This window comes from Pezoporus occidentalis, unplaced genomic scaffold, assembly GCF_034315485.1.
Source record: "Pezoporus occidentalis ecotype Australia unplaced genomic scaffold, CSIRO_AGI_Poc_V1 ctg68, whole genome shotgun sequence".
NCBI lineage: Eukaryota > Metazoa > Chordata > Aves > Psittaciformes > Psittacidae > Pezoporus > Pezoporus occidentalis.
The window spans coordinates 5,965,561-5,991,854 of record NW_026916030.1 but is presented as its reverse complement, the minus strand read 5'-3'; the positions used below and the strand labels follow the sequence as shown (position 1 = coordinate 5,991,854).

At 46.6% G+C, this 26,294-nt stretch overlaps 2 protein-coding genes and 1 long non-coding RNA gene across 12 annotated transcripts in view; 1 reads left to right on the top strand and 2 right to left on the bottom strand.

Moving 5' to 3' along the window:
• SPTAN1 (spectrin alpha, non-erythrocytic 1) overlaps positions 1-13,229 on the top strand; it is a 48,349-nt gene extending 35,120 nt beyond the window's left edge. For 4 of the 9 annotated variants that reach the window (XM_062641421.1, XM_062641426.1, XM_062641422.1 and 1 more), the window contains 21 exons: positions 852-983; positions 1,329-1,466; positions 1,823-1,927; positions 2,147-2,355; positions 2,826-2,946; positions 3,105-3,226; positions 3,394-3,526; positions 3,966-4,064; positions 4,345-4,504; positions 4,731-4,807; positions 4,963-5,172; positions 5,430-5,726; positions 6,209-6,321; positions 7,142-7,159; positions 8,889-8,951; positions 10,230-10,284; positions 10,727-10,923; positions 11,299-11,352; positions 11,778-11,924; positions 12,071-12,218; positions 12,885-13,229. In XM_062641421.1, the coding sequence (XP_062497405.1) occupies positions 852-983; positions 1,329-1,466; positions 1,823-1,927; positions 2,147-2,355; positions 2,826-2,946; positions 3,105-3,226; positions 3,394-3,526; positions 3,966-4,064; positions 4,345-4,504; positions 4,731-4,807; positions 4,963-5,172; positions 5,430-5,726; positions 6,209-6,321; positions 7,142-7,159; positions 8,889-8,951; positions 10,230-10,284; positions 10,727-10,923; positions 11,299-11,352; positions 11,778-11,924; positions 12,071-12,218; positions 12,885-13,010 (2,724 nt within the window). In that variant the 3' untranslated portion in view covers positions 13,011-13,229. The remainder of the gene's footprint in view (positions 1-851; positions 984-1,328; positions 1,467-1,822; positions 1,928-2,146; positions 2,356-2,825; positions 2,947-3,104; positions 3,227-3,393; positions 3,527-3,965; positions 4,065-4,344; positions 4,505-4,730; positions 4,808-4,962; positions 5,173-5,429; positions 5,727-6,208; positions 6,322-7,141; positions 7,160-8,888; positions 8,952-10,229; positions 10,285-10,726; positions 10,924-11,298; positions 11,353-11,777; positions 11,925-12,070; positions 12,219-12,884) is intronic. The other 5 variants (XM_062641427.1, XM_062641429.1, XM_062641428.1 and 2 more) reach the window with 2 other exon arrangements.
• Positions 8,974-10,758, bottom strand: LOC134175443 (uncharacterized). The gene is made up of 2 exons (XR_009969013.1): positions 10,674-10,758; positions 8,974-10,555 (listed from the first exon to the last, which is right to left on the bottom strand). It is a non-coding gene; the product is annotated as an uncharacterized LOC134175443 (long non-coding RNA).
• Positions 13,197-20,458, bottom strand: DYNC2I2 (dynein 2 intermediate chain 2). 2 transcript variants are annotated; one of them, XM_062641440.1, is made up of 9 exons: positions 20,307-20,458; positions 19,439-19,693; positions 18,634-18,743; positions 16,770-16,927; positions 16,526-16,635; positions 15,660-15,827; positions 14,996-15,228; positions 14,197-14,354; positions 13,197-13,618 (listed from the first exon to the last, which is right to left on the bottom strand). In XM_062641440.1, the coding sequence occupies exons 1-9, from the start codon at positions 20,382-20,384 to the stop codon at positions 13,380-13,382; spliced, it is 1,509 nt and encodes a 502-aa protein (XP_062497424.1). In that variant the 5' UTR covers positions 20,385-20,458; the 3' UTR covers positions 13,197-13,379. The 2 variants fall into 2 exon arrangements, with proteins under 2 accessions (XP_062497424.1, XP_062497423.1); XM_062641439.1 differs by lacking the exon at positions 13,197-13,618 and having other exon boundaries at positions 14,120-14,354; positions 19,439-19,688; positions 20,307-20,448.
• Between the last annotated feature and the right edge of the window lie 5,836 nt (positions 20,459-26,294).

Here is a 26,294-nt window from a genome sequence, read left to right as displayed (position 1 = left end):
CTCTCAGGGCATTGTATCCCCATGTCCAATGTTACTAGCATTTCCAGTTAATACTTGTAAATTCTGTCTTGGCATTTTTGTGCTATTGTTATCTTCCTGGTGGGTGGATGGATCATGTATATATGAGAGATAACTGCATACTTCCTCCCACACCAAGGCTCCTGTTGTTCTCATGGTGCTCTCAACTTGGCAGAGGAAAACTCAAATATTTCAGTTATTTTTATAGAGGTTTTTGATTGTTAAATCATTATTTTAATGTATAATGTGGTCATGGATGACTTGGGACTAATATCAAAACTGTGCAGAAAGCAAACAGGCTGCAGCAGTGGTTTGTCTTCATTACCTGTAGGTAACCCATGGCAGGGGGGTTGGAACTAGATGATCTTAAGGTCCTTTCCAACCCAAACCATTCTAAGATTAGGAAGGGAAACAGAAATTTGTGGAATTACTATAGGAGTAGAAAGGCTGATGAACTGTGCTTCTGCTTAGGGTATGTACAGTTGCTGCTTTTCAAGGGTGATGGCAGTGAAAATGGGAAAGCTTCACTTAACAGCTGAGTGTAATGCAGGAACATTGCCTGGGCATCTGTAAAATGCAGATGGATGTTGTCCGAGTTATGTGTCAGCTCACTGACGGTTTTGCTAGGTCAAAAGCTTGGTGGTTACTCAGATCAGCAAGAGTTACTATGTGAGTGAACAGTTAGTATTCTTACTGAGAGAGAGAACTTCCTTAGATCAAGCTATATAGAAACCTCTTTATGTCAAGAACTCTTATGCTGCCCTCTCAACCCATGAGAACAATTTAGGAGCCCTTTGTCCAGTCTCCAACAGTTCTATTTTTGTCTGACTCAGAGTAAGCACCAGAAGCACCAAGCCTTTGAAGCTGAGCTCCATGCCAATGCAGATCGGATCCGTGGAGTCATTGATATGGGGAACTCACTGATCGAAAGAGGAGCGTGTGCTGGCAGCGAGGATGCTGTGAAGGTAAATAAGTCTTAGAAGATTTGCTTAGTGTTTGCTTTGAGAAGTGTTTGGATAATTGTGGATAATTGTCCCTTTAACAAATTTTGTTTTATAGAAGCTTTTCTATTTCAGCTCTGCAGTAGGAATCAGGGTAATCATTCTCCGTCATTCTCAAGGGTGGGAAGTTTTCTGATCAATGATAAGGATGTAAAAGTTGAACTGAATTGTAGCCAGGCAGCACGAAACAGTGACTGTGTCATTTGCCTGTCTGGAATCCACAGGCAAACACATGCATTATTCTGGTTTTGCTTTCATCAGAACTTTAGTTTTCAGGTTGCAGCATTTACCTTTTCTATGTTCTAACAGGCACGTCTAGCTGCCCTGGCTGACCAGTGGCAGTTCCTGGTCCAGAAATCAGCAGAGAAGAGTCAGAAACTGAAAGAAGCCAATAAGCAACAGAATTTCAATACTGGAATCAAGGACTTCGATTTCTGGCTTTCAGAGGTAGCTGAGATTTGGATTGTTTACTTGCAAGACCTGTTCTTCTAACTGTTGATTCCCTTTGCTGTTAGATTTTGTGGAGCACAGTCCACCTTTGAGCAAGTCTAGATTTATTTTGGAAGGATCTTTATTGCAGCTAAAAACCTTGTGGATGTTCTTGTGTTGTTATTTATAAGCAGTAAGGTGAGAAGAAGCATATTTAAGAAGCTTAGAATCTGTTAGGAATTAAACAGATGATGAGGCAAAGGTTTACCCACACCATAGAAAATGGAGAAGAAAATTAATTTGGACAGTTTAAAAGACATTGTAATTTCAAGGGGTTTGTGAAAACACAACTTGTTCTCCATCCCCACCTGCAGGTGGAGGCTTTGTTGGCATCTGAAGATTATGGGAAGGACTTGGCATCAGTTAACAACCTTTTGAAGAAGCACCAGTTACTGGAAGCTGATATATCTGCTCATGAGGTATTGCTTTCTCTTTTAGTTTTGGAAGATACATCATAGTAAGCAGCAAATTCTGCAGATACCACTTCAGTACAGGCTGTGGCCATACACTTGTTGAAATGCATTTTCTTAATAAAAAATGTGCCTCTGCCCACCAATCAGATTTGTGATTTTTATACTGACCTAACAAACACAAATGAGATCCAAGCAATTCACACACCTTTTCACCTCTTTTTCCAGGATCGTCTGAAGGACCTGAACAGCCAGGCTGACAGTCTGATGACCAGCAGTGCTTTTGATACATCCCAAGTCAAGGATAAGCGTGAGACCATTAATGGGCGTTTTCAGAGGATCAAGAGCATGGCATCTGCCCGCCGAGCAAAGCTGAATGAGTCCCACCGCTTGCACCAGTTTTTCCGGGATATGGATGATGAGGAGTCCTGGATCAAGTACGTATTTCAGAAGTTCTAGGCTCTGGCATGGGACAAGTGCTTACTGCCAGCTTGCTACCAGCATTTGCAGCGTGGATTTATAGTGTGCCACAAGAATGTGTCTCTACAAGAAATCACCTTTGCCCCCATTCAAGGAAAACTGTATTCAAAATGACTTCAGCACTTACTTGGGTGAGGCTTCTTATCTAGGGTTTGCTTTGGTCAAACCCCGAGAAGGAAAGCTCTGTACTGGATAGAGTAATGCTGTTTAGACCTGGCCCAGATAACTGAAACATGACTGTAGTCTTTTTGGGAAAGCTCCTACCAAAAACTCGTTTTTTCAGTTTGAAGTATTTATTCTAGCGAGATTGCTGTGCTGTGCAGAGCAGCAGCTCCTGATCTGCAGTAATTTTTTTTTCCTTTTGTCAGGTTTGACCTATAGAGCTAATCTTTAATTTTTGTCTGTCTTCCTTCTCTCCTGAATTCAGAGAGAAGAAACTACTGGTGAGCTCAGAGGACTATGGCAGAGACCTGACTGGTGTGCAGAACCTTAGGAAGAAACACAAGCGCTTAGAAGCAGAATTAGCTGCCCATGAACCTGCTATCCAGGTAAATGCCTCTCTCCCTGACAGATTTATCTGTAAATGGCACGTTTCTTGCTGGTGACAAACATGAAAGTCAGGAAGAGGTTTGCTGTAATCCAGATAGAATGCATAGGAAGAGAAGAAGTGATATTCCATTAATTGTATGTATCTCTGCTTTTGCAGGGTGTTCTAGACACTGGTAAGAAGCTTTCAGATGATAACACAATTGGAAAGGAGGAGATACAGCAGAGACTGGCTCAGTTTGTGGATCACTGGAAAGAGTTAAAGCAGTTGGCAGCTGCAAGGTGTGTGAGATGTCTGTAAAATTCAGTATGAACTAGAACAGTTACATGGACTTGTAGTAGCTGGATGTACTGGTTCTTAGGTGTTCTGCTGCTGTAATTTGTTTTTACATCTCCTGTCTAAAAGCTATAAAGAAACACAGTGACTAACTTTACCTTTCCCCATACAGGGGCCAGCGTCTGGAGGAGTCTCTGGAGTACCAGCAGTTTGTAGCAAATGTTGAGGAAGAAGAAGCCTGGATAAATGAGAAAATGACCCTGGTAGCCAGTGAGGATTATGGAGACACACTTGCTGCCATCCAGGTATGGAGAAAGTTATCAGCTCGTCGTTGTTCTTATTGCATTATTGTCAGTTAGAGCTTAACAAATCTTTTCTTTAACTGTCTTTCCAATTCAGAGGTTATTGTTGGTTCCCTTAGAAGGCCTAAATTGTAAAAAAACATCAATTAACTTCATAAAAGCATCCCAAATACGTTATTTCCTGTAGAAATGACTTGCAGTTTGGTGTAGTGTTGTATCGTGACTGCTGGTGAGCAATCCTGGTTAAATGAAATGACTGAAGTTGTATGGGAAGTCAGTATCAGACTTCTGTTGTGCACAGAAAGCCAGCAAGTTGTGCAAACCAGCTAAGAGGAATAGTTTCTGTTAGCTGATATCTACCAATAAATGAGCTTTTGCAAAAATGATTTTTAAAAAGTGGTGAGAAATGATTGTAAGAAGTTCCTGTGTCTCATGTTTGCAGGGCTTGCTGAAAAAGCACGAAGCATTCGAGACTGATTTCACTGTCCACAAAGACAGAGTGAACGATGTTTGTGCTAATGGGGAGGATCTCATTAAAAAGGTGAGCATAAACTGGTAAAGAAAAACCTTCAAAGGCTACCAGGGACATGTTTGTGTCAAAGTAGACCTACTCTTCTCTGAGGACTGATTCGTCATCCTTTGGAAAGTGCTTTTTACTCATTTTTTGCAGCTGAATAAGCTGTGGGTATAAAGTGCTTTCAGAGCTATTTCTTGGACAGAATCTTTCAGCTGAAGCCCTTGCTCTGTCACCCGCTTACTGGATGCCTTGAATGACCTTAACATCATAGGAGATGCATTTGTTCTTTTCTCCTGTCATGTAGAACAATCACCATGTGGAGAACATTACAGCCAAGATGAAGGGCCTCAGAGGCAAGGTGTCAGATCTGGAGAAAGCAGCAGCTCAGAGGAAAGCCAAATTGGATGAGAACTCTGCCTTCCTGCAGTTCAACTGGAAAGCAGATGTAGTGGAGTCATGGATAGGTATGTCCTATATGGAGCACCGTAGTCTGGCACAGAGAAAACAAAATACTCCTCTATTTCAAGAGACCTCAACTAGCTTTTCAGTTGCTGTTGTAACAAGCAGACCTAAACCCAGAGTAATCAGCAGTGCTGTACTGATTTGCTTTGGAGGTAACCTGATTGGGATAGAGGGAATGTTTGAGATAAGAGACCTGACATTTTTTACTACATTTATTTCATTTTCCAGGTGAGAAGGAAAACAGTCTGAAGACAGATGATTATGGACGTGACCTCTCTTCTGTGCAAACCCTACTCACCAAACAGGTTAGTGCTAATGTTGCTCCCACCCTGGAAGTGCTGGAGAGAACAGGAGAACTCTTCTACAGTATACACAGATCTAGTACTTATGTTTGAAATATATGCAGGATATTGGAATGGTTAAATAAAGCACAGTCTGAAATACTCTTTTAATGCTTCAGGAAACTTTTGATGCTGGACTTCAGGCTTTCCAGCAGGAGGGAATTGCAAACATCACAGCTCTGAAAGACCAGCTACTAGCAGCCAAACACATCCAGTCAAAGGCCATTGAGGCTCGGCACGCTTCCCTGATGAAACGGTGGAATCAGCTACTTGCCAATTCTGCTGCCAGGAAAAAGAAACTCTTGGAGGCTCAGGAGCATTTCAGAAAGGTGAGTGATCAACCATGGGGCTACAAACATCTAATCGGTCTCTTTGTAACATACATCACACTTGCAACTTGTGTAGCTTTGTCATTTGTAGCTAATGATTTTAACAATCCTGGAGACTTACCGTCAGAATTTTGTAGGTGTTTGGAAGAAAAAAGGAATAAAGGCAAACTGTAACTGATGGATGTTAGTTCCAGATCAACTCGTGTAGAACATTCGCATTACTGCATAACTGAACTGGTTTGTTTTCTCTTTCCAAGGTTGAGGATCTGTTCCTGACTTTTGCAAAGAAGGCATCTGCCTTCAACAGCTGGTTTGAGAATGCTGAAGAGGACCTGACAGATCCTGTGCGCTGTAACTCGCTGGAAGAGATCAAAGCACTGAGAGAAGCTCATGATGCTTTCCGCTCTTCACTTAGCTCTGCCCAGGCTGACTTCAACCAGCTGGCAGAGCTCGACCGCCAGATCAAGAGCTTCCGTGTAGCCTCCAACCCATACACTTGGTTTACTATGGAGGCTCTTGAAGAAACCTGGAGGAACCTGCAGAAAATTATCAAGGCAAGTCAGAGAGAAGGACTCTTTTCATAGCTTACAACCTTTCAGGTCTTCCCTTTAAGTTTTCCTCCAAGATAATCAGTATAAAAGTTTGTCTCCACAGCTGGAAATACCTTGAGATTTGTGAGCAGAGAAAGATTGCCATTAGCTACATTAGCTATAAACTTGTGCTGTTGCCAGTTGGTTTCATGGTCTTCCACCTGTGGTCTTTCAAAGACAAAGCAGATGTACCTCATTTCCTAGCTATAAAGTAAGTTTAACATCCATACTGTGCAGAAAAATAACTGCTGGTTCAGTTCCAGGTGTCAAGACTTAAGTAGGAACATTCTACATTGTCATCTCAGATGATTCTCTTTAGATATCCAGGACACCACTGGAGCATTCAGTCTTGTTTTGGGCTGCAGCTCTGAGCTTTTGCTTTTTATTACAGGCCAAGGACAATCATGTTATTTCTTTGTTTGAAATTGCTGTTGTTCGTTTCTCAGGAGCGTGAATTGGAGCTGCAGAAGGAACAGAGAAGGCAGGAAGAAAACGACAAATTACGCCAGGAATTCGCTCAGCATGCTAATGCTTTCCATCAGTGGATTCAGGAGACCAGGTATAGTTTGTCTTCCCAGGAGCTGCCCTTAGAGATTCCTCAGCTAATATTTGTAACCATCTTTTTGTTCTAAGTTGTAAATATCTCTTGCTGAAAAACAGCTATTCAGGGCTTGTTCATTTCCTGCAGCTGGGGTTTGAGGGAGGCTCTGTTAGCCACAGAGAAGAGAAAGCCCTGAAACACCAATGTTTCTGCTTCTGAATTAATTTTCCTGCAGTAATTCCAGTTATCCAGGATTCCACTCTTCTCCAGTTATTCCTGAAGTAGTCTGCAGCACAGCTGGATGGGTGGGGAATAAATAGCTCAAAGCAGACTGTGAAGTGCCAGTGGCTTTCCTGTCAGTGCTCCTTTTGTACTGAAGATATAGTAGAAACCTCATGAGAATTCCAGTAGAGAAAGAAGCTGTGGAAAAAAGCTTAATCTACTTCTGTCACTTGCCCAGGGTGCTGTCTGCTAATACCCTTGCCTAGGGAGAGGGAGTAAAGATTTAGGAACTGTGTTAGAAATAAAACAATCTCAAGGCCGAGAATAGCAGTGAACTGCAGAGCATGTTTCTAGTAAACAGCAGTAACGGTGCTCAGACGGAGCCGTTGGCCAGTTCTGACACACTCTCTGGTTGTGCTCAGAGGTGAGTTCTGTTTCCGTGTAATCCTGTGATCCCCTGTCTCTCTGTTTACAAATAGTTCCGTCTTCATGAAATAATGAAATTCAGATATGATTTTTAACTTGTTGATGTTTGCTTCCCACCCAAACCTCTGTCCCTCTCTTACTGTCTTGTCTCTGTCCTGCTGCCTGATGTTTGGATCTTCACATCCTACAGGACATACCTGCTAGATGGGTTAGTATTGAATTTTATACCTTTAAAATGTTTGGTGGTGTGTTCTGCTCCATCTGTGTGCTTCCTTCTGTCATTACATTGCTTGTGAAAGCTGTGCTAAAACCCTTCTATTTGAAAAGAGCAGTCTGGCTGAGATGCACACACAGGAAATGAGATCTTGGGTTAGATTTAGTACAAACCAGTAGAAATGTTGTGATTTCCTACTCAAAAGCAGAAGAAATGACTTCCATGGTAAGCCACTGGCATACCATGCAGGTCCCAACTTTTGTTCTTGTGCTCTCTGAGGGCTTGTACAAGAAAAGACTTAATCCAGTGAGGTGTGTGAGGACATGGGCTAGTCTACCTTTGGAAAAGAGCTGACATTCCTAGTTTTCCAGCATTCCTCTGAACCTTGAATCACTGAAATAAACTTTTCCCTTATAACTGTTCTCAGAACAATTAAAGCTCTGAAGTACTGACTGGTTTTGGTAAGGAGAAGGGAAGATTCTGATGAAGAGGCTTTACTGAAATTATGTATCTTAAAACTCTGTAGTATGCAAATAGAAACTGCCCATTTTTTAAACTGCCACATAACTCCCCAAAGATTAAATCCTCCATAGGAGAAATCAGACCCTTTCAACAGGAACCCAGGGCTGTGCCTGGCTTTGAGGGCAGTTTGATGCTGGCAGTTTTAAGTCCACTTTGTGTCCAAGGGAATAGTTCCTGAGGAGGGATGCATGCTGGTCATTTGTCAAGTAGTGGAAAGGAAATAATATCTTTAAATGTCTTTGGACTGCCAAGCCCTCTGCAAGTGAGTCTGTCCATTTAAATCTCCTCAGTATTAAAAGCACAATGGCAGCTTTGTAGTAAGACATCACATAAAATGCCAACAAATGATGTCTGGGCCTGGAGCAAGGGCCTGTGTGTCAGCCCTCTGTAGGCTGAGAGAGCCTTTCACATGGAGAGAGATGGCTTTTCATAATAAAAGGGTGGAATCTTTGCAGATAACTGCCGCTTATTTGCTCTGAAATGATCCCAGTGTCTTGTGTTCTGCCAGATAAAAATAATTTACCCCGGTTTTGTTGTACAGTTTAATGGCACCGAGCAGATTTTCCTGGAACGGATGCTGAATTCCCTGCTCCTTTGTGAAGCAGTGTTGTAGATTAGTTCTGGTGTCCAGGAACAAGCCAGCAGAAAGGAGCCATTTACTGAAAGATGTAGGGTCAGAGTTCGAGATCACCATGCCAGGCTCTTTTGTTGAACACATTACCAGAAGGCTGCTGATATGCCAGGCTGACTCTGTCCTTAATTCTGCCTGAATAGATTAAAACCACAGATTTAGCTCAAAGAGGCATTGACTGTGCTTAGCCTTCCTTGGCAAGAGGGAAGGCAGAGCCTCAGAGGAGTTTCAAGATGGGTGTTGCTGTGTGTACATCTCCGCTGCCCAGAGCAGAGATCAGGAAGAATAAATGCCTTTAAGAACCTGTAGAGGAGGTAACTGCAGGGCTTCAACTTGTCTCTTAGTGAGACTCGGTCGTTGTGACTTACACGAAAAGAACACGTTATTTTTGTGTGCGTGCAACCAGCATTTGAGTAATTTCCTTTCCTAAAGCACTTGCTTGTGTTTGCTGTAAGGTGGTGCTGGCTTGGAGTGTGGCTCCGCTGCAGTGGCCGTGTTTCGGTGTGTTCTTTCCTTTGCTCTTTCTTCCATCTTTTTAAGGAATTTACCTGGTTTCTTTTCTTTGACTAGCATAGCATATCGTCGTGTCATTCGTGTCTATCAGTATGAAGTTGGGGATGATCTATCTGGAAGGTTTTTTCCTCTTATTTTCTTAACCTCACTTTGGTTTTCAAATGCACTCTTTAATTCCAAGGCTCGCTTTCTTTCCAACTAACTCTCACGCCTTAGAGATGCTTGGAGGTTTGTTTCCCTGTTGACTCTCTCCATGGGTGGTTCCCAGCTTCCTGCTCAGGGTTCTGTGCGTGCGCTTCATCTCTTTAGATGTGCATTGAACCTGAGCTTAACCCTGTGGTGAGAAACCCCCAGATACTTGGTACAGAGTGATTCAGCACTTGAAATCTCCCTCAAGAAGCTTAAGGGTGTGTAGGAGGATAAACCTCAGTGGGGATGAAAACCCTGGTGTTAGTGACTTAAATACCAGCTACTTAAGTTTTAGGAACTTATATACCACAGAGTCAAAGGAGACAGCGCCCAGGCTTGCTGTCCATGCACAGGTCATTCAGTGTGAGCTCTCACCCTACGTGTTGGAAGGGCAGGGATTGTTAAACCACTGCTACTTCAAGGATGCTTAGGATATTGGGGGGGGGGGGGGGGGGGGGCAGGAAGCAGCATGCAGAGACTTCCCATAGCCAGTCCCTATATAATAGATCTTCAGACCATCACCACAGTGTGATCTTTATCTGCTGCAGCAGGGGCTGCGGTGTGCCTAGAAGCTCAGTGTGGAAATCAGCTGTAGAAGAGTGACCATGCCTCAGTTTCTCTGGGTGCATCACAGTAGGGGTGGGAAGGGCAACAGTCCCCCAGCCCCTGCAGGGTAGGGGAGGTCTGCGGCTTCCTGCAGTGATTGTGCCATACTAGGATTACTTTTACACCAAACCAGTAGTTTTCAACATCTTTTTCCCCCATTTTATCCTCATGTAACATCCCTCTGTAGAGCCCCTGTACCCCACTGGCAAGCGCTGCCCATCTCCAGGGAATCACCTGTAGTTGGTGTGTGTGTGTGTGTGTGTGTGCTGGGCACGGGGGAGTGGGGTGGGACTGCACCAAGTTCCTAATTTCATTAGGTCCAGTAAAGCGGGTGCTTTGGATCTGGCATGAAGTGTGGCTGCTGATGGTGTTGCCTTTAAATGGGGCTAGAAATTAACTGTATAAAGAGATAAAAATCAAACGTGTGTCCGTCTGAAACAGGATGAGTCAGAACAAAACACAAAACCAGTGTTTAAATATCTATAGGAGAACAACACTGCTGTCAGGGTCTTTATTTTCAAGGAAGGACTGTTAATTTCAAGCCCCACTTGCCATTTTTTTTTCTGGGATAAGTGCATTCTCTCACTGTGATTCTGTGTTTAGGTCATGCATGGTGGAGGAATCTGGAACATTAGAATCACAGTTGGAAGCTACTAAAGTAAGTGATGCTAAAACGTGGAATTGGGGTGGGACTGGCAATGCGTGTCATTCCATGGTAAAATCCTAAGTGACTGCTCACATTCCAAGTACTGAAGGGATCTTTGGGATTATCTATTCACATACCTGATGTTTGATCACAACTATAAAACAACACCGATACCATTTTCCTTTTTGTTCTGTGTTTATTGATGAGCAGCGTAGGGGCAGGGAGGATCCAGTATTTCCAGCACGTTTCCCAGTCAGAGTGTTTTGGCTCAAGAAGTGGTTTTCTAACAGTGCACAAGGAGGAATGTTGTTGAGTAGGATTTTAAAAATCCCAGTATACATCTACATAATCCCAGCAGTAAAAGGATAGAACCCTCCCTCCCCTGCCAGCCTATGTCCAACCTTTTAAGGGGGGAGTTGTGCTACTTGATTTCTCTCCTCTTCCTTCCCAACAGCGCAAGCACCAGGAGATCCGAGCTATGCGAAGCCAACTGAAGAAGATCGAGGACCTTGGAGCAGCCATGGAAGAGGCACTGATCTTGGACAACAAATACACGGAACACAGCACCGTGGGGCTGGCCCAGCAGTGGGACCAGCTTGATCAGCTGGGCATGAGAATGCAGCACAACCTGGAACAGCAAATCCAAGCTCGGTATTGCCTGGCTCGTGTGTGTTGGGCTTGGGGAGCGATAGAAGATGAGGCATCTGCCCATGTCTAAAAACAGACCTTGTATGGTCTGTGCTAACAGTTGTATGCTCTTATGGATGTAGGGAGCTTGTAAATCCCCACCACCTCCTGGCTGTCCTCAGAGGGATGAAGTTAGGAGTTTTGGATATAGTTCCTGTTAGCCATTAGCAGCGACAGGATCTTGGAGGAATGGACTGATTCTGTTGAACTGTGGTGCTGTAATGTGCTGTTTGCTCCTTGTCCTCACCTTCTGATGCAGCCACTGGCTTGGGGCAGGTGGACACCAGCAGAGTTCTGCAGTTCAGGAGCTGTTCACCAGTTTTGCTTCTTCCTTTTCAGAAACACGACTGGAGTGACGGAGGAGGCCCTGAAGGAGTTCAGCATGATGTTCAAGTGAGTGCAGGGGAGCGCTCGGAAAAGGCTTCTTGGCGCGTGGATGGCTCCTGTTGATGGGGTTCTCTGACTGAGCTGTTTCCAGCTCCTTTGTTGTCTGCCCTGGTTTGTGCTGAGCTGCTCTGATGGCTGCCAGATGGCGAGAGCCTCCAGAGACAGAGAGCCTCTGCTGGGCACGAGGGCAAGAACCGGGAGTGCCAGGGAATTCCGGCTGGGAATACAGCCATTTCTGGATGCTTTTTAAGCAAAGCAAAGAATTTGTGCTTACTTTTCGTGCACGTGAGATAGAACTATTGATTGATTCAAGCTCATTTGTCCAGAACAGTGGACTAGTTGTAATCTCTTCTGGTTTTCAACCCACTTTATAGCTTTTGGTACTCACCAACTGACACTTAAAAATGTGAGCTCTGGTGTTATGTTTTTAGGCACTTTGACAAGGACAAATCTGGACGACTTAACCACCAGGAGTTTAAGTCTTGCTTGCGCTCTCTCGGCTACGACCTGCCTATGGTTGAGGAAGGAGAGCCAGACCCAGAATTTGAGGCAATTCTTGACACTGTCGATCCCAACAGGTACTTACTGTAGAAAATGACGTGGTGTTGATGCTCCCCTGCCTTAAGGCTCCTCCCAGAAAAGCCAAGACCCCTCAGGCGGGTACGGAAGCGCTGTGCTTTGTGCGTTGATGGGCAGCAGGGCTCACTCTGTGTTTCCCTGGCAGGGATGGACACGTCTCACTGCAGGAGTACATGGCCTTCATGATCAGCAGGGAAACAGAGAACGTGAAGTCCAGTGAGGAGATTGAGAGCGCTTTCCGTGCCCTCAGCTCAGAGGGGAAGCCCTATGTGACCAAGGAGGAGCTCTACCAGGTATGTGCTGGCTGGGGCCCAGTGGGGAGGGATGATGGAGGGGTTGTAAGTTGTTAACAAAGATGGGCACCGGTTGCTTGGAGATTTGAGTCACTGGTGGTGTGTTAGCTCCAAACCTGCCAAGGTGCCCTCTGCAGCTAAAGCAGGGATGATGGTGACAGCCCTTACCTGCTTTCCTGGCTCTGAGAGGTACAGAAAAAGCTTTAACTGCCAAAGAACTACCGAGGCTGAGTAAAACAAGAGCTGCTTTAGGCCTGGGAGGGTGTTCACTGTCCTCAGACTGACACTTTATTTTCGTCACTGTGAAGACTAGAGGGAGATGTTTCTCCAGGCACTGATGCAAAGGAGAAACTTAAGGCTAAGCTCAGACAGTAGAAACGTCTCCTCCCTCTCGCTGCCCTGCCAGGACAGCAGGTTTTTCCTGTCTGAACCCACCGGCTGGCAGAGAAACAAAGAGGTTTGCACTACTTCCTCGTATCAGTTACCTGCTCTGTGTTCTTTGGTGGGAAGCGCAGGTCAGACCTTCCAACCTCAGCCAACTGTGCCAGCAGCCAGTGCGTTTCCAGGCTGGGCGTAGCTCCCTGTGCTGCTGGGAACGGGCCGGCTCCATGACCGCCCCTCCGCAGCCCCAGCGTTCATCTCCACCTCTGTGTTTGTGTCTTTCAGAACCTGACCCGGGAACAAGCCGATTACTGCATCTCCCACATGAAGCCCTACATGGACGGCAAAGGCAGAGAACTTCCTTCTGCCTACGACTACATAGAATTTACACGTTCACTCTTTGTGAATTGATCTGACACCCCCCCCCCCCCACTCGTACCAAAAGATGCGAAGGACATGCTCACGTTTGCTGACTGTAGCTCTGCATGTGTCTCTCTCCCTCTCTCTCTTCGTGCTCTACAATAATCAGTGTTACTTTATGATGTAACCTTAAACTGCTTAGCTTAAAACTCTTAGGGAAAACAAAACATGGTGCAGTGTGCTTCAATAAAAGTTACTGGTCGAACCACAGCGGCTGGTGTTTCATGGTTAAATAAGAGTTTAACTGATGCATGGATGAAATTCCCACTGTCATAGCAAAGTGTTTCTCAGGTCAATGCTGTGGAAGAGGTGAGTGGAAAACCTGTGGAGGCAGAGAAGTACCAGGCTTGTGCTGCCACCTCAGTCCGTGCTCTCACTTGCCAGCTGCTCCAGATGTGTCACTTCCCTGGGTCGCTGCTCAGTGAAGTCTGAACTGAGCTGCCAGACTTTGATGGCTCCGGTGGCGTCCCCTGCGGCCAGGAGATGAGTTTGCTTCATGTTGAATTCCAGACAGTACACAGGGTGTTCGCCTGCAGCCTGCTTCATGGATACAGCCGGCTTCTGCGAGCTCCTCTCGAAGTCAAAGAGGTGCACCTCTCCTGTAAAACAGTTCCTGCAGCTTAACAGCTGTGGTCACTCTGTTTAACAGCAGAGTAGTTACTCAGCCTGGAGCTCAGAGCTGTTCTCTTTAACCCATTTCCCTTCCCTCTGATGGTGTCTGGGCTGTGACAGGCAGCTGACATCACTGCAGGACAGTGTGGATTCATTCAGCTGTCAAGAGACCTGAAACCAGGCAGCCAAGTGCTGCCCCATCCCCGTTCCTTAACCCAAAACTTGGGCAGTTTGCTAAGGGAAAAGTTCCTGTTTAAATCTTGCTCTGGAAGCAAACATGAAAACCAAGGAAGACCAAAGTAAGCTGCAGGAGGGCGATCTCACCGTGTTACACCCGTGGGTGGTTGGGGCAGCAGCAGAAGAGATACATCAAAAGTGAAACATAACCGTGACCGATGCAGTCCTGGCTAGAGTTAAACGTTACCCACTGCAATGATACCACAGTGCAGACATGGTCACTGCTGTCTGCTCCCGGGAAGTGTCATCAATACAACTGACTTGGACTAATTAATACCCAGCATGATCCCAGTTTCCTCTCTAAGAGCAAGCTCCTGCAGGTACTTGCCTTCACCCGACGCAGCTGCGAAGACGAGTGGTCGGACCGGAGACCAGCGTACACAGAACAGGTATTTCTTTGATAACTGAAGAGAAACGAGGGGTTGTGTCTGCAGCATGGAGTGCAGGTGGACCTGTCCGTCAGTCCCACAGCTCAGAAAGAGGTTCCTGGGGGAGGGAGGAACAAGAAACAACTTGCTTTGCTTTACTGCTTAAAGATACACACTAAAGATCAGTCAAGGAGCGTGACCTTGGACAGTATCACTGCCTTGCCTAAGTGATACCCTAAGGCAGTGATTCCCAACCCGTACCCTGGGCTGTGGAGATGCAGCTTTGTCACTGCCCTCAATTAAGTTTAATGAGGCTTTGTGTGGCCCAGAGGCCTTAGAACTGCTGAGACAGGGATGGGCTTTGTTGGAGTCACGTTTGTCTCCTGCAAATTAGATGCAAATCAGCGCTGTCAGCACATTTCACAGCAACACCGTGTGGGACCTCCTCTGCGGGTGGTGGGTAAACTGCAGGCAGAGATGGGAGATCCAATTCAAATTCAGGCGGGCACCAGTAAGATTTCTGAGGGGCAGATCACTTACAGGAAAGCTGGAGGGGGACTTTTGACAAGGGCACGTAGGGACAGGACAAGGGGTCATGGCTTTAAACTGACCAAGGGGAGCTTGTATTAGGTGTTTGGAAGAAATTTTTTGCTGCTGGACACAGGCTCCCACCCCTGGGGCTACCTGAAAACTGGGTGTTTAGAGCCAGGCAGTAACTGTGCCCGAGCTGCAGCACCAGTGTCGGTGCCCAGCACTTGCCTGTGGAAGGGGGAGCAGCTCACGGAGTACACAGGGCCACCGTGCGGGGAGAAGGCGAGTTCTGCCGGTGCCCGTAGCGGCACAGAGCTGCCCGTGCGGTGCAGAGCCGGTGTCGCTGCAGCCGTGCAGCACTGCAGGGAGTAACCACCTTCCACACCCACCACGAACACCCGGGGATCGAAGTGGGAGAAAGACAGCGAGGTCACACCGACCGCTGCCTCTCCACAGGCGACCTGCGAGAAGAGACAAAGCTGCTGTGAGAGCCGGGGCCGCCAGTGAACACAGGGGCAGCAGCATGAACCAGCCTGCCAGGGACCCAGTGAGCAGCACAGCTGGCACCAGCCACCACATCTGTAGCACTGCTCAGCCTTTAACCTCTGCAGAACCCTCCTACAAGGGGATTCATGCCAATTAATATCATTACAAGCGAGTTCTCTTCCTCATCCCAGCAGCTTCTCTTCAGAGCATGGCAAAACCACACCTGTTGTCAGACTTCCAAGGAGAGATTCCAGTATGGGAAAGGAGACGGGGATCAAGGGTTAGTGCATCTGTTCAAGAGGGGCTTTTCCTCACCCTTCTCACATGGGATGTGAGCTCTGCCACATGGGCTCTAGCGTTAGGAGTGGGTTTGTAAGATCAGCCCTCCCTGAACCGCTGAGCTCACCTTCTTCAGCCAAGAGCTACGAGGGATCTGCTGTGCCACCAAGGCGAAGCCTTCAGCCAGGACCAGCCGCCCGTCTCGCTCCTCCCTCCACACCAGGATCTTCCCGTCCGTCGACACGCTCAGCAGCCGGCACTGGTTTCTGTGCTTGGCGTCAGGCAACCAGTTCACCTGCTCCAAACACCATCAGCACGCTGGTCCAGCCCCTGCTTGGCAGTCCCCTAACACCTCCCACCCCACCCCAGGATGACACGGGAGCAGAGCCCAGCAGCAGCCAGTCATCCTGGTACCGACCCAGCCGGGAGCTGGCGCAGGGATGGAAGTGCTAGGATAGAAACGTGTTCGGGTGTTCAGGGCTGCATGAGGTATCGCAGCGTCTGTGGTTCATCTGCCATCGCTTCTGAGACATGGTGTTTACAGCACTTTCACCCAGCCATAAACAGCGTTTTCCTGACTTTCAGAAATGAAAATAACACAGACTGCCCAGTCACAGGACCCCAGAGGGATGAAAAGCATCAGGAAGAGACACTCCGACATCCTTAAAGGGTGTAGCTTTAAACTTCCAACTAAGGATCAGTAACACTTTGCTGATCGTAAGTGGTGTTGGCTGCATCTGCACCAAGAAAGAGTTGCAGCACAGGAACAGGCCAACTCCTTGTTTGCCCTGAATAGTGAGAAGTTATTTTTTACAGGGTGTCAAATTCAGCAAATGCCTGTTTCAGTAGCTGGATTTGGGGGAAAACAGCCAACCACAAGAGAACGTAACCACTGAACCAGCAGCCTGGCTGTGGACAGGAACTGAAGGGGTGAAATAGTCATGGGACTGCTCGTCTGCCCCAGCCCTGTTTGCTGCAGCCGTTCTCTGTTACCTGATAGACTGGATCTGTGTGAGTGTCATCTGTCATCCCTGTCCTCAAGATCACCGGGTCCTCTGTTCTGCTGGTGTCCCACACCACCAGCTCCCCGCTGAAGAGGCCACCTGAAAGGACAAAGGTGGAACACTGAGGTCAGAGAGCTCGGAACAAATGAGCAAATGAAGCTGAGTAAGAGGAAGAAAATGATTCAAGCTGAAGGAAACGAGGACTCATTTCAGACAGAGTCAGAGCAACCCACCAGCTATCAGCGAAGGCTGGGAAGGGTGGAAAGCCAGGCACATGACAGAACTGGGAACATCCACCACTAGGTCAGGGTGCGTTGGGTTCAGCCCTCTTCTGTCCAGATTCCAGGTACAAACATAGGATTTCTCTGTGCTCCAGTCCCCATCGTCCAACCTGAAGAAGAGAAAGCTGTGTCTTGCCTTATCTGCTCCAGAGGATCCAGTATCTGGTGTCCATTGGGCATTTACATGTTCTGCTTTGTGGCTTGAAGGAAAACTGAGGAGAGGGGATCATGAGGTGATAGAAGCTCTCTGCAGGCTTGTATATATACAGTATGTGTCAGTGTACTTACAAAGTGCCAGCAAGTAAATCTCAGAAACAATTCCAAGGCCTACTGAGCATTCAAATAATGAGAACAATATAAAGGGTCCATACAGAGAGTTGCTGTGAGTATCTGGGAATGAAAATCTAAAGAGATTGAATTGCTGCTGAGTTGCAAACCACATCTCCTCTAAAGGAGCACTCGAAGATCCAAGGTCTAGGAATACACCGTGGGACAGTACCTTAGCTGGAGGGCTCACAGCAGCCTCGGTTGGCCTGAGAGAAGCAGCGTGATTTGAAGCCCAGGTGCCTCCGCAGGAACAGAGAACGTTCTTCACAACCACCAAATGGTGGGGGTGACCCTGCACAAATCGTGCTGCACACCCCGGCTCTAGAATGCAATCCAGTCCCATGCCCTTTGTACTTGTTTGCCACAAGTGGATCCTGAAGTATTCCTCTGGGATGCTGACAGCCACCAGATACTTCGTTTTATTTCTATCCAGTTCATTCCTTGCACACTTGCCAAAATGTTACATGGATTTCTGCACCAGCACCAAGCTGACCCCTGTGATGCCCCTTCTGGCTAGAAGGAGATGATACAGAGGACAGAGATCTACAGAACAGTCAGTGGCTGGGACAGGAAGCAAGGATTTTGAGCCTGACTTCTACTGCCTTTAGCTGATGCTCTTAATTCTTTTATTGGAAGAGATATGATCAAATAAAAGGAGCAGATTTCATCCAACAGGTAGTTGAGCTGTGAAGCTCCTTATTAAAGGATGTTGTAGATGCTACAAGTTTACACAAATTCACAGAGACTGTAGGAGTTCGTGGAAGGGAATTGTACTGAGGGTAACCACAGACACAGAAACCACATTCTCATCTGAAAACAGCTGTAGCCTGGGAGAGCAGAAGGAGCAAGTACCATACAGGTTTGCCTTGTTTTACTCTTCCCTGCGCATTCCCTCGTGGATACCCTTTTTGCTGGGGCTTTTAATCAAGAAACGGCAGTGGAATAAAAAACTAATGAGGGCAGCAGCCGGCACAGAAGGGAGAAGCTGCTGTGGACGTTCACTGGATTTGATGCACGTTTTTCCAACCCTCGTGTCAGAAATCCTGAAGTGTGTGTTAGCACACGTCCACGACACCAGGCGCACGCGCGAACGGGTGCCAGGTTCATCCGGGGTGCTGAGAGACCACATTAAAACAACAGGATCTTCAGTGAAGATAAGCACGTACTTCCAAACCTCACCTACACAGATTTGCAAGTGCATCTGCTCTCTATGTTTTCTTTCCAAACAGAATCTATCTAGAAATAAACCAGTGAGAGTACGTGCATCCATTCTGGGGTAGGGGGAAGGCAGAAGAAATACAAGCTGTCATTTAAGACTGCCCTAAGATATTGTTTCTTTGAATATGAATTATTTAACTTGCATAAGGTGTACCTATATATAGATATATACAGTTTAGAAATGCAGAGAAAGTGACCATACTTAAAACTCAGGTCAATCTTAAAAGCCAGCTCAACCTCTGCTGCACTCTCAATCCAGTCAGGTACTCACCGGCCATACGAACATGCAACAACGGATCCAGTTGCATTCCATGAGATGCTGGTAACCTGCAGGTTTTGATCCTGAGCCTCTGGGTATGACAATGTATGCAAACACAGCACCTGGAAGAGATCGAGTTCAAGCACTGAAGCAGGGAAATGGGAGCTGTGCACACCCCTGCACAGTGCCGGCTTCCCCTCTGCCCAAGCAGCACATGTGGAAAAGTTGTGGAATTCCTACTGGGAAGAAATCCCCTCACAAGACCTGACACTATCTAACTGTCACCTCGTAACTGCCTCTCACAGAGCACACACCTCAGGGGCTGCACCACAGCTCTGGAAAGCTGTGCTATAAGGATTTATAACAGCCCCCCAGGTATGAGCCTAGCACTTGTTTCACAAGCGATGGGTTGCAAACGATGGTACCAACACGCACTGATTGATATAGATTGCTTCCACTCTTGAGCACCATACACCCAACAAATATAACTTAAGCAGGAAGAGCTGCTTAACAACACTGGTTGCAACTGTTTCTAGATACCTGCTTGCTTGGCATGCTCTAAAGGGGCTGCTGGAAGGTGAGGACAAGCCTACACCATCTGTGGGCTTCACTCTCACAAAGCTACTGCAACACAGTCGCTAGTAGGAAGAACAGCTTTACCAGGCCAGGCCACGAGCAGGTGGGAAGAAACCCATCTAGTAATGACTAATGATTAGAATCTGGCAAGAACAATCACAGCTGTAAGAAACAGAACTAACGAGTTAGAGCCACTGCAACCGGTTCTGCTGGGGTAAGGATCTGAATTCTGCCAACTTACCCTTTCGTTCTGATCTGTCCAGTTCACTTCAAAGCCATCAAAGGCACGGCTTTCCCAGTTTTTCTTTAGCTCTTTGATAACAGTGTCCTCCACCCTCTGAAGGAATGAGCGAAGGCCAGCGTAATCTACTTGGACCTTTTGCTGGAAGTCACAGAGAGCATCTGTACTTTGCTCTGTCTGCACGCTGGCATCTCGGCTGGTACGAGCCTGCGCTGCGGTTTCCACTGTTGAAATTTTCCTAGTCTGGCAGCTTTTCTAGTAAAAGAAGACAGGGTCTGTAATGCAAACGTAAATAAAGAGTGCTGCACAGAACATTCAAAGCACCTTCCCCTTTTTGGCATTTCAGAGATACCCAAGCATGCTTGCACACCTCTGGTTCATGGCTAACAGGAGGGTGCCTGCGTAACCATCTGGGTGTTGGTGATGTGTTTGTGACCTTCACATGATCTGATCTGACCTGAGGCAGGGACACCTGCGTGTCAGGCAAATTTGGGCCACGTGCATGGAATGGGGAGGGTGAGAGAAAGCAAAAGGGATGAAAGCCTCCAGAAGAAATGGCAAACATGAGGGCAAGCACAGCGTTATCAGCTCCCAAGGTACCAATTCTGTGGCTGCTGCACCTCTTTCTTTGCCAATTTATATAAAGGGCCTAGATTAGTAAAACGCTGCAAAGGGGTAAGGACGTAAAGAACTGAGGGGGAGGTTTCCTTCCGCCCCGGGCTGGAGCAGCAGAACCTTGGGGGGCCCTCACCGAGGGGCAAGGCCGCCCCTTCATGACGGGGGAAAGGAGCGGCTGCCCCCGGCCCGGCCGCTCGGGCCGGTGTTGAGAGCGCGGTCCGAGGCCCCACGGGGTCTCTCGGGGTCTCACCGCCTCGCAGCGGGCGCTCCGGGCGCTCCTCCACAGCGACTCCACATCGGCGCCGGGCGCGGAGGTGTCCGTGAACATGGCGGCGAGAGGGGGCCACGACCCAGCGCGCTCCCACCGCCCGCTCTGCGGTTACCATGGAAACGGGGGAGGCGCGGAGGGATGACGTCAACCCGGGCGACAGGGCTGCCGGCGTGCAAGCGGTAAACTGAGGCGGGCGGATGCCATGTTGGGGAAGGGCAGTGAGGGTTTGTGCTGGGCGGGCAGGGCTCCATGTGGGGTACGGGCTGGCACCGGCTGGCGCCTCAGCCGCCACGTTGTTAATGCCGTGGGGTTGGCCGGGGGTTCTCCTGCTCTCTCCCCTTCGGCCACCCCAGCCATACCCATGCTGAGCCCCGGCTGGGACCGCCGCGCCGCCACGGGCATAAGGGGCAGCGCTGGCGGGAGGGCGCGGGGGCTGCCAGGAGTTAAGATGGCGCCGGGAGCGAGGAGGGGGCGACAAAGCCGAGCGCTGGAAGAGGCCGCCGGTGGGAGCAGCAGCCCGGGGCTCGGTGGCTGGCGGTGCAGAGGTCCCGCAGCGGTGCGGACTGCGGTCCCTCTGTGCGCTCTGGGGCCGCGGGGTGCGGCAGCAGAAGCCGCGCTGCAGGCGCCCGCCGTCCGGAGGAGGAATTGTCAGTAATGAGAGAAGCACAGGGCGCAGCGCGCCGCTTGGGTTGGCGCGTACAGCGTGTGCTTGCTGAGGAAATGGGGTAGGGGAGTGAAGCTGTGTGTGTAAAGCCTGGTGCGTATCGAGTTCCTTTTTACGTCTGTTGGGTTGGAGGAAGGAATTACGGTGCTTTGTACTAGTGAACATCACTGCGAACTCGCTGCACGCCAGCAGGGTTGCCAGAGCTGGGCAGCTCTCCTCCCAGGCGCTGGGAGGGGTAGGTATCTGGGTACCACATCTGCCTGTCGGTGTGGGTACAGCCGGACAACGGTTGTGCTGCTTGTGTCTGCGGAAACGCTTAGTGGTGTCACAGCCTCCTTAAGTAATTATTCCTAATGGGTATGACTGTGCTTAAGGGTTTTTTCTAATTGTAACTCCACTGGGACAACAACGATGAACACACGGGCTAAATTTAGCCCTCGCATAAGCAGGCACAGACGCGCTAACTTCGGCAGCGTTACTGCTGCTGTTGCTGGGAGGGAGTTTGGCCTCTATGTAAAGACCGGGATTACAGGATACAGAGTAGGCGGTTGTGGGAACAGACACAGTGCTGCTTTAGCACATGTGAATCCAGTGTCAAGAGCTGAGCGCAGTGGCTTTGAGGAATATGAAGTACTTCACAAGTAATTGTGAAATAAGAGTCCCTAAAACTCTAGATAAAGAGCTGTTACAGACAGTGAAACTGAAGCGGAAAGGTTAAGTGGTACCTCCTTCAGAAGCAAGGAAAAAAGGTCCTGATGGAACTGAAGCCTCCATCTCTCAATCCTGTGATTCTGCCTCTGGTTCCTGTGGACCTTGACAATGCTCCGTAGCACTGCTAAGAACGTTAGGATGTGAATTACAACACTGAAAGCATACTGTTGTCCTTTGAACCAATTTTAACACAAGTGAAATATCTGAAAAGCCACAGCTCTAGGACTCTAGATTTTCAACCGAGGGTCTGTAGGCCTGAGTTTGAGACAACTTTACCATCTTAATTCTCATTCAGTTTTCTCTTTCCACCTTCTTCTAAACATCCATTTACACAGCAACTTTAAAAGAGCATTGGAAACAATGCACTTGGTTTTGTGACAGCAGGATTCCAGACCCTCCTCTGGAGAAAATACTTGATGTTCTGCCTCAGTGTGTTCATTTAGGAACTCAACCACTGTATCATAAACCAGTGCTCTGCTGCTATTGTTGGTGAAATCCTAGTATAGCACTTACTGCAAAATGCCTGGTTTTTATGAGATCAGCTTGAAGACACAAACCAGTGACAAGATAATCTATCCCTTAATGAAAAAATAAACATATTTTCCATTCAACAGCCCTATTAAAAGTTCATAAAGTGACTGTTGCTGAATGAGTTTTTCTTCTGCAAATAAATGCAGGAAGTAAATGCTAATCTGCATTTACTTTGTCAAATAACTGATACTAAATACTTGAGCCCAATAGTAGAGTGGGTTTTTCAAGAGGATCTTAACGTTTAAGATTTATCATCTATAAATAGATGATTTTAAGTCACCACTAAATTAACTGGTATGATTAGAACTGCCAAGGAATATTACTGTTTGGTAGGAGAGTAAATATTACAAGCGTGACTTTATATCCAGTCTGCATCATAAAAATGCTAAGCACAAACAGCAGTTGAAAAACTTTAAATAACTTGGCAGAGGGAATTTAAGGAGAATGTTGGTGGGGTTTTGAGATGGCAAAGAGATAAGAAAACTGGATCTGAATATATGAAACAGACCAAAACTAAATCAACATTTTCTTCAGCAGTAATATGCAAAGTTACTGAAAATGTAGTGCAGGTTCCCCATAATGTGGTGCATGTCTGGACTCTTCCTTCCCTGAGGATGAGAGAGGAGCAAAGAGCTCTGAGAAATGAGCAAACTGCTCCAAAGAAATGACTTTTTAAAGAATGCATTTTAACCTTTCTTTATCCCAGTATCTCTTGATTTTCTGGGGTTTCACTATATCAACCGTATTTCAATAAATCATCTCTTTCTTTTTCTTTCTGTCATGGCACTATCGGATAAGTAGAGATCTTTGTTTTGTCATAGTAACACTACATTGGAAATAAGGTAAAATGAGGGCTAATCAGGGAAGGTTGTTACTAGCCTGAAGCTATTAAGTCCCTCTAAAGTGGCTGTTATTGCAGTGCTGATCTGTGCCTTTTCTTCTTTGTGCTTCCTGAGACACAGTATTAATCAGTTTTCACTTTCACATAATGGAGCAAATCAGCATCAGAAAACAAACAAGAACAAGAGAAGACAGAGGTAAAGAGAAAGCAGTGTGGGAAGAAGCACTGGGGAGAAAGTACCAGAAACAGGACAGATACAACCCTGCATACACCGAGTGAGGCTTTGATTTCTAGGACGTGGAGCAAAACAAATAGTCTAAGCTACAGCTCAGTAAAAATTCACCCACTAGTGGGTGCAGCAGCCGCCCTCTGTTTGTGATAAATGAAACAACCGAGCTCTGTTGAGGCTCCAGACAGCCGAAGCAGCAGTCTCTACCCCAAAACAGACGTAACTGAGCCTCCCCCTTTTACACCTTCCCTTTCATTCCTGCTACCCCAAACAGATGCAAGTAAGGACGAAGAAAACAACACGCATGGTTCAAACACGGATGGAGTGTCTGGCCGTGAGAAAGAGCTCTTGGGGGTTTAGTTTGGCAGTGTGGGGCTTGAAATGGGATCAGATTGATGGCTCTCTTCAGAGGGACAGCACTTTTTACAGTCTCCTTTATTAATAACAAAACAGCCAAACAACAAAACTCTTCAAAAAATAAAACACGTTTGTATCAGAGAACCTACTTGTCTCCCTAACTAGTGTAAGATTAGTATAACCAGCAAGATCCTGTTAGGTTTCCCCAGTTCATTTAAAACCTGTGCACTGCTGTACTGCCTAGCATGACAAATGGGGTTTGGCTGAGGTCTGGGTAGATAGCTGCACTGCCTTTGAATTAACCCAGGTATGCAACGTAGAGTTTGAACTGCTTTATGCTGACACTTTGTGCTCGTTATTTGGGTCTAGATAATACCTGACTGGTTACTCCCATACTGTTTAGTTTTGAACTAGATGTTGTCATTTGCTTGAGTTTTCTTTGCTCTACATGTAGAAGTTGGTCTCACTGAGGAGTGGAGGTCTGCATTAAATGGAAATACCCCTCAAGAAAAAAATGGAGATACTGCCCAAAATAACTGGGAAACCCCTACCATCTGCAGCATTATTTAAAAGCACACCTCTAGCTTCATCAATAGTCTGGTATAGCTCATTCTTGAAATCTTCTAGTGACAGTAGCACCACACTGCACTACCATAGGTGGTAATTTTGGAGTTCAAAAGCAAGAGCAAGAAGTAATGAATTGACTGGAGCCTGTTTATCTGCAGCATTACCTGTGATGCTCCTCATCTCATATTTGGAATATACCACCTGTTTATTTTACCCTTGTCAGTGCTCTGCAAGGTGAAGGGAAACCCCTTTCTGACAGGGAAGACTCCAGTTGGAAGGGTTAGATGACTTGCTGAATCATGCTGGGAATGTATGGCAGAAGAAAGAACAGGACTCAAGTTCCTAAATTGCAGTGTGGTATTTCAGCCATATCCATTTTGTGGACACACTGCTAATGTACACATGCTGTTTCTTTTTGTCAGAGATTTGTGATTTTAAACCATCAGGTACTTCCACATTCACTAAAATGAAGGGAAGAAAGGTCACTGCAGCTGTGCAGTGTCGAGGACACAGCGTCTATGTAGCCTACTAGATGCTCAGTAACTTAATGAAGGTTCAGGTCCTTGCGTGGACTCGGTGTGAGTCCTCAAGTGCCATTTGTAAAGGGCTTGTGCATTTTCTCTAATTTCTGACCTCCTTTCCCCTGTCTCCAGTCCCAGAAATCCCTCCACATGCTGTGCCCTATTTGCTTTGAAAACTACTTTCAATTAAGGCGGAAAACATGTTGCCTCATTTCTGAAGTTCTGATACACTAAAAGACATGATACATTATAAAAAGAATCCATCTCCATTAAAGTCATAGATCCATTATGCTTTGTAGAATTAGAGTGAGAGGGTCCTTACTTAAATATCACAGGTATGATTTCTTGCACTATACAGGTATTGCCTATTCCATATTCATTAATAATAAGGCAAAGATTTTAGTCAAGGGTAGCTCAAATGGGAAGGAGCCCAGGGAAAGCTTGCTTTGTGGCAGGTGGCAGCAGGCTACCACCACAGGGGTGCAAAGACACGGTGCTGGTGGCTTTTGAATGGCAAGCAAGAGCTGGCACGGGACCAAGTGCTGTGGCATATCAGAGGAGGCATCTGTGAAAGGCTCTGGATCCCAATTCCTAGCTGTTGTAGTGCTCTGAACTCAGTGGCAGCTGGGAGCCTCTGCCTTGGACAGAGCCTTGATGCTGTCAATAAGGTGACTGGCAGTGTCTCTCCCTCTCCAGCAGCCTCTAGTTCCTGCTGAGATGATACCAGCATGCACACCATCTAATCTCAGAAATGAAAGTACAGTCTGGCACACCACTCTTAAAAGGTAGCTGACTCTGCATTGCTGACAACATGGAAGAAAACTATGAGATCCCTTAAATTAATCCCATATTCAGTAACTATGTATGGCTAAAAATTACTTATCTGTTCTGTACATCAGTACCTCAAACAGTTGCTGGAATTTTAATTGACATGTATAAAGCAGTTGGCTGTCTCAAAAAGCATTGGACAGGTATTACTCATCTCAGTAGAACTGGTTATCCTTTGCAGAAGTGTCCAAAATAGGACATTGAGAAATAAGTAGTTCCATTCCACTCAGTACCATCAGGCTTGTAGTTACGTCAAACAAGCAGAATGTGCATGATAGTTCTTGATGGCTTTTCAGAAATCTGTGTATTTCATTTCAAGCATACTACTTTAATTTCTTCTATATCTTTTCTATGAATGATCAGTACATACATCATAGCTTTACTGGGGTGTGGATGTGTGATTGAAGAGTGGAGAATAAAATAGTGTTCCTACCATGTTAGCTTACACAGTAAGAAAGAGAAATCTGCAAGGACTCCTTTTATTCCCCTCCATTTAGGGTTTGCATACTGCTGTGTAGCCAGACCAGCAAAAGCATCTTATACTTGGTATGAAAGCCACTTCTGAAATGGCAAATCAAACTATCCCGTTTTGATTGGTCTCTTATCCCAAGTATAACACGGAACCCAAAGGATCCTGGAGCACATTATACAAACACACACAGAGATAACTTTACAAAATTATGCACTGCAGAAAGATTATCATCTTCTCCAAAGCACA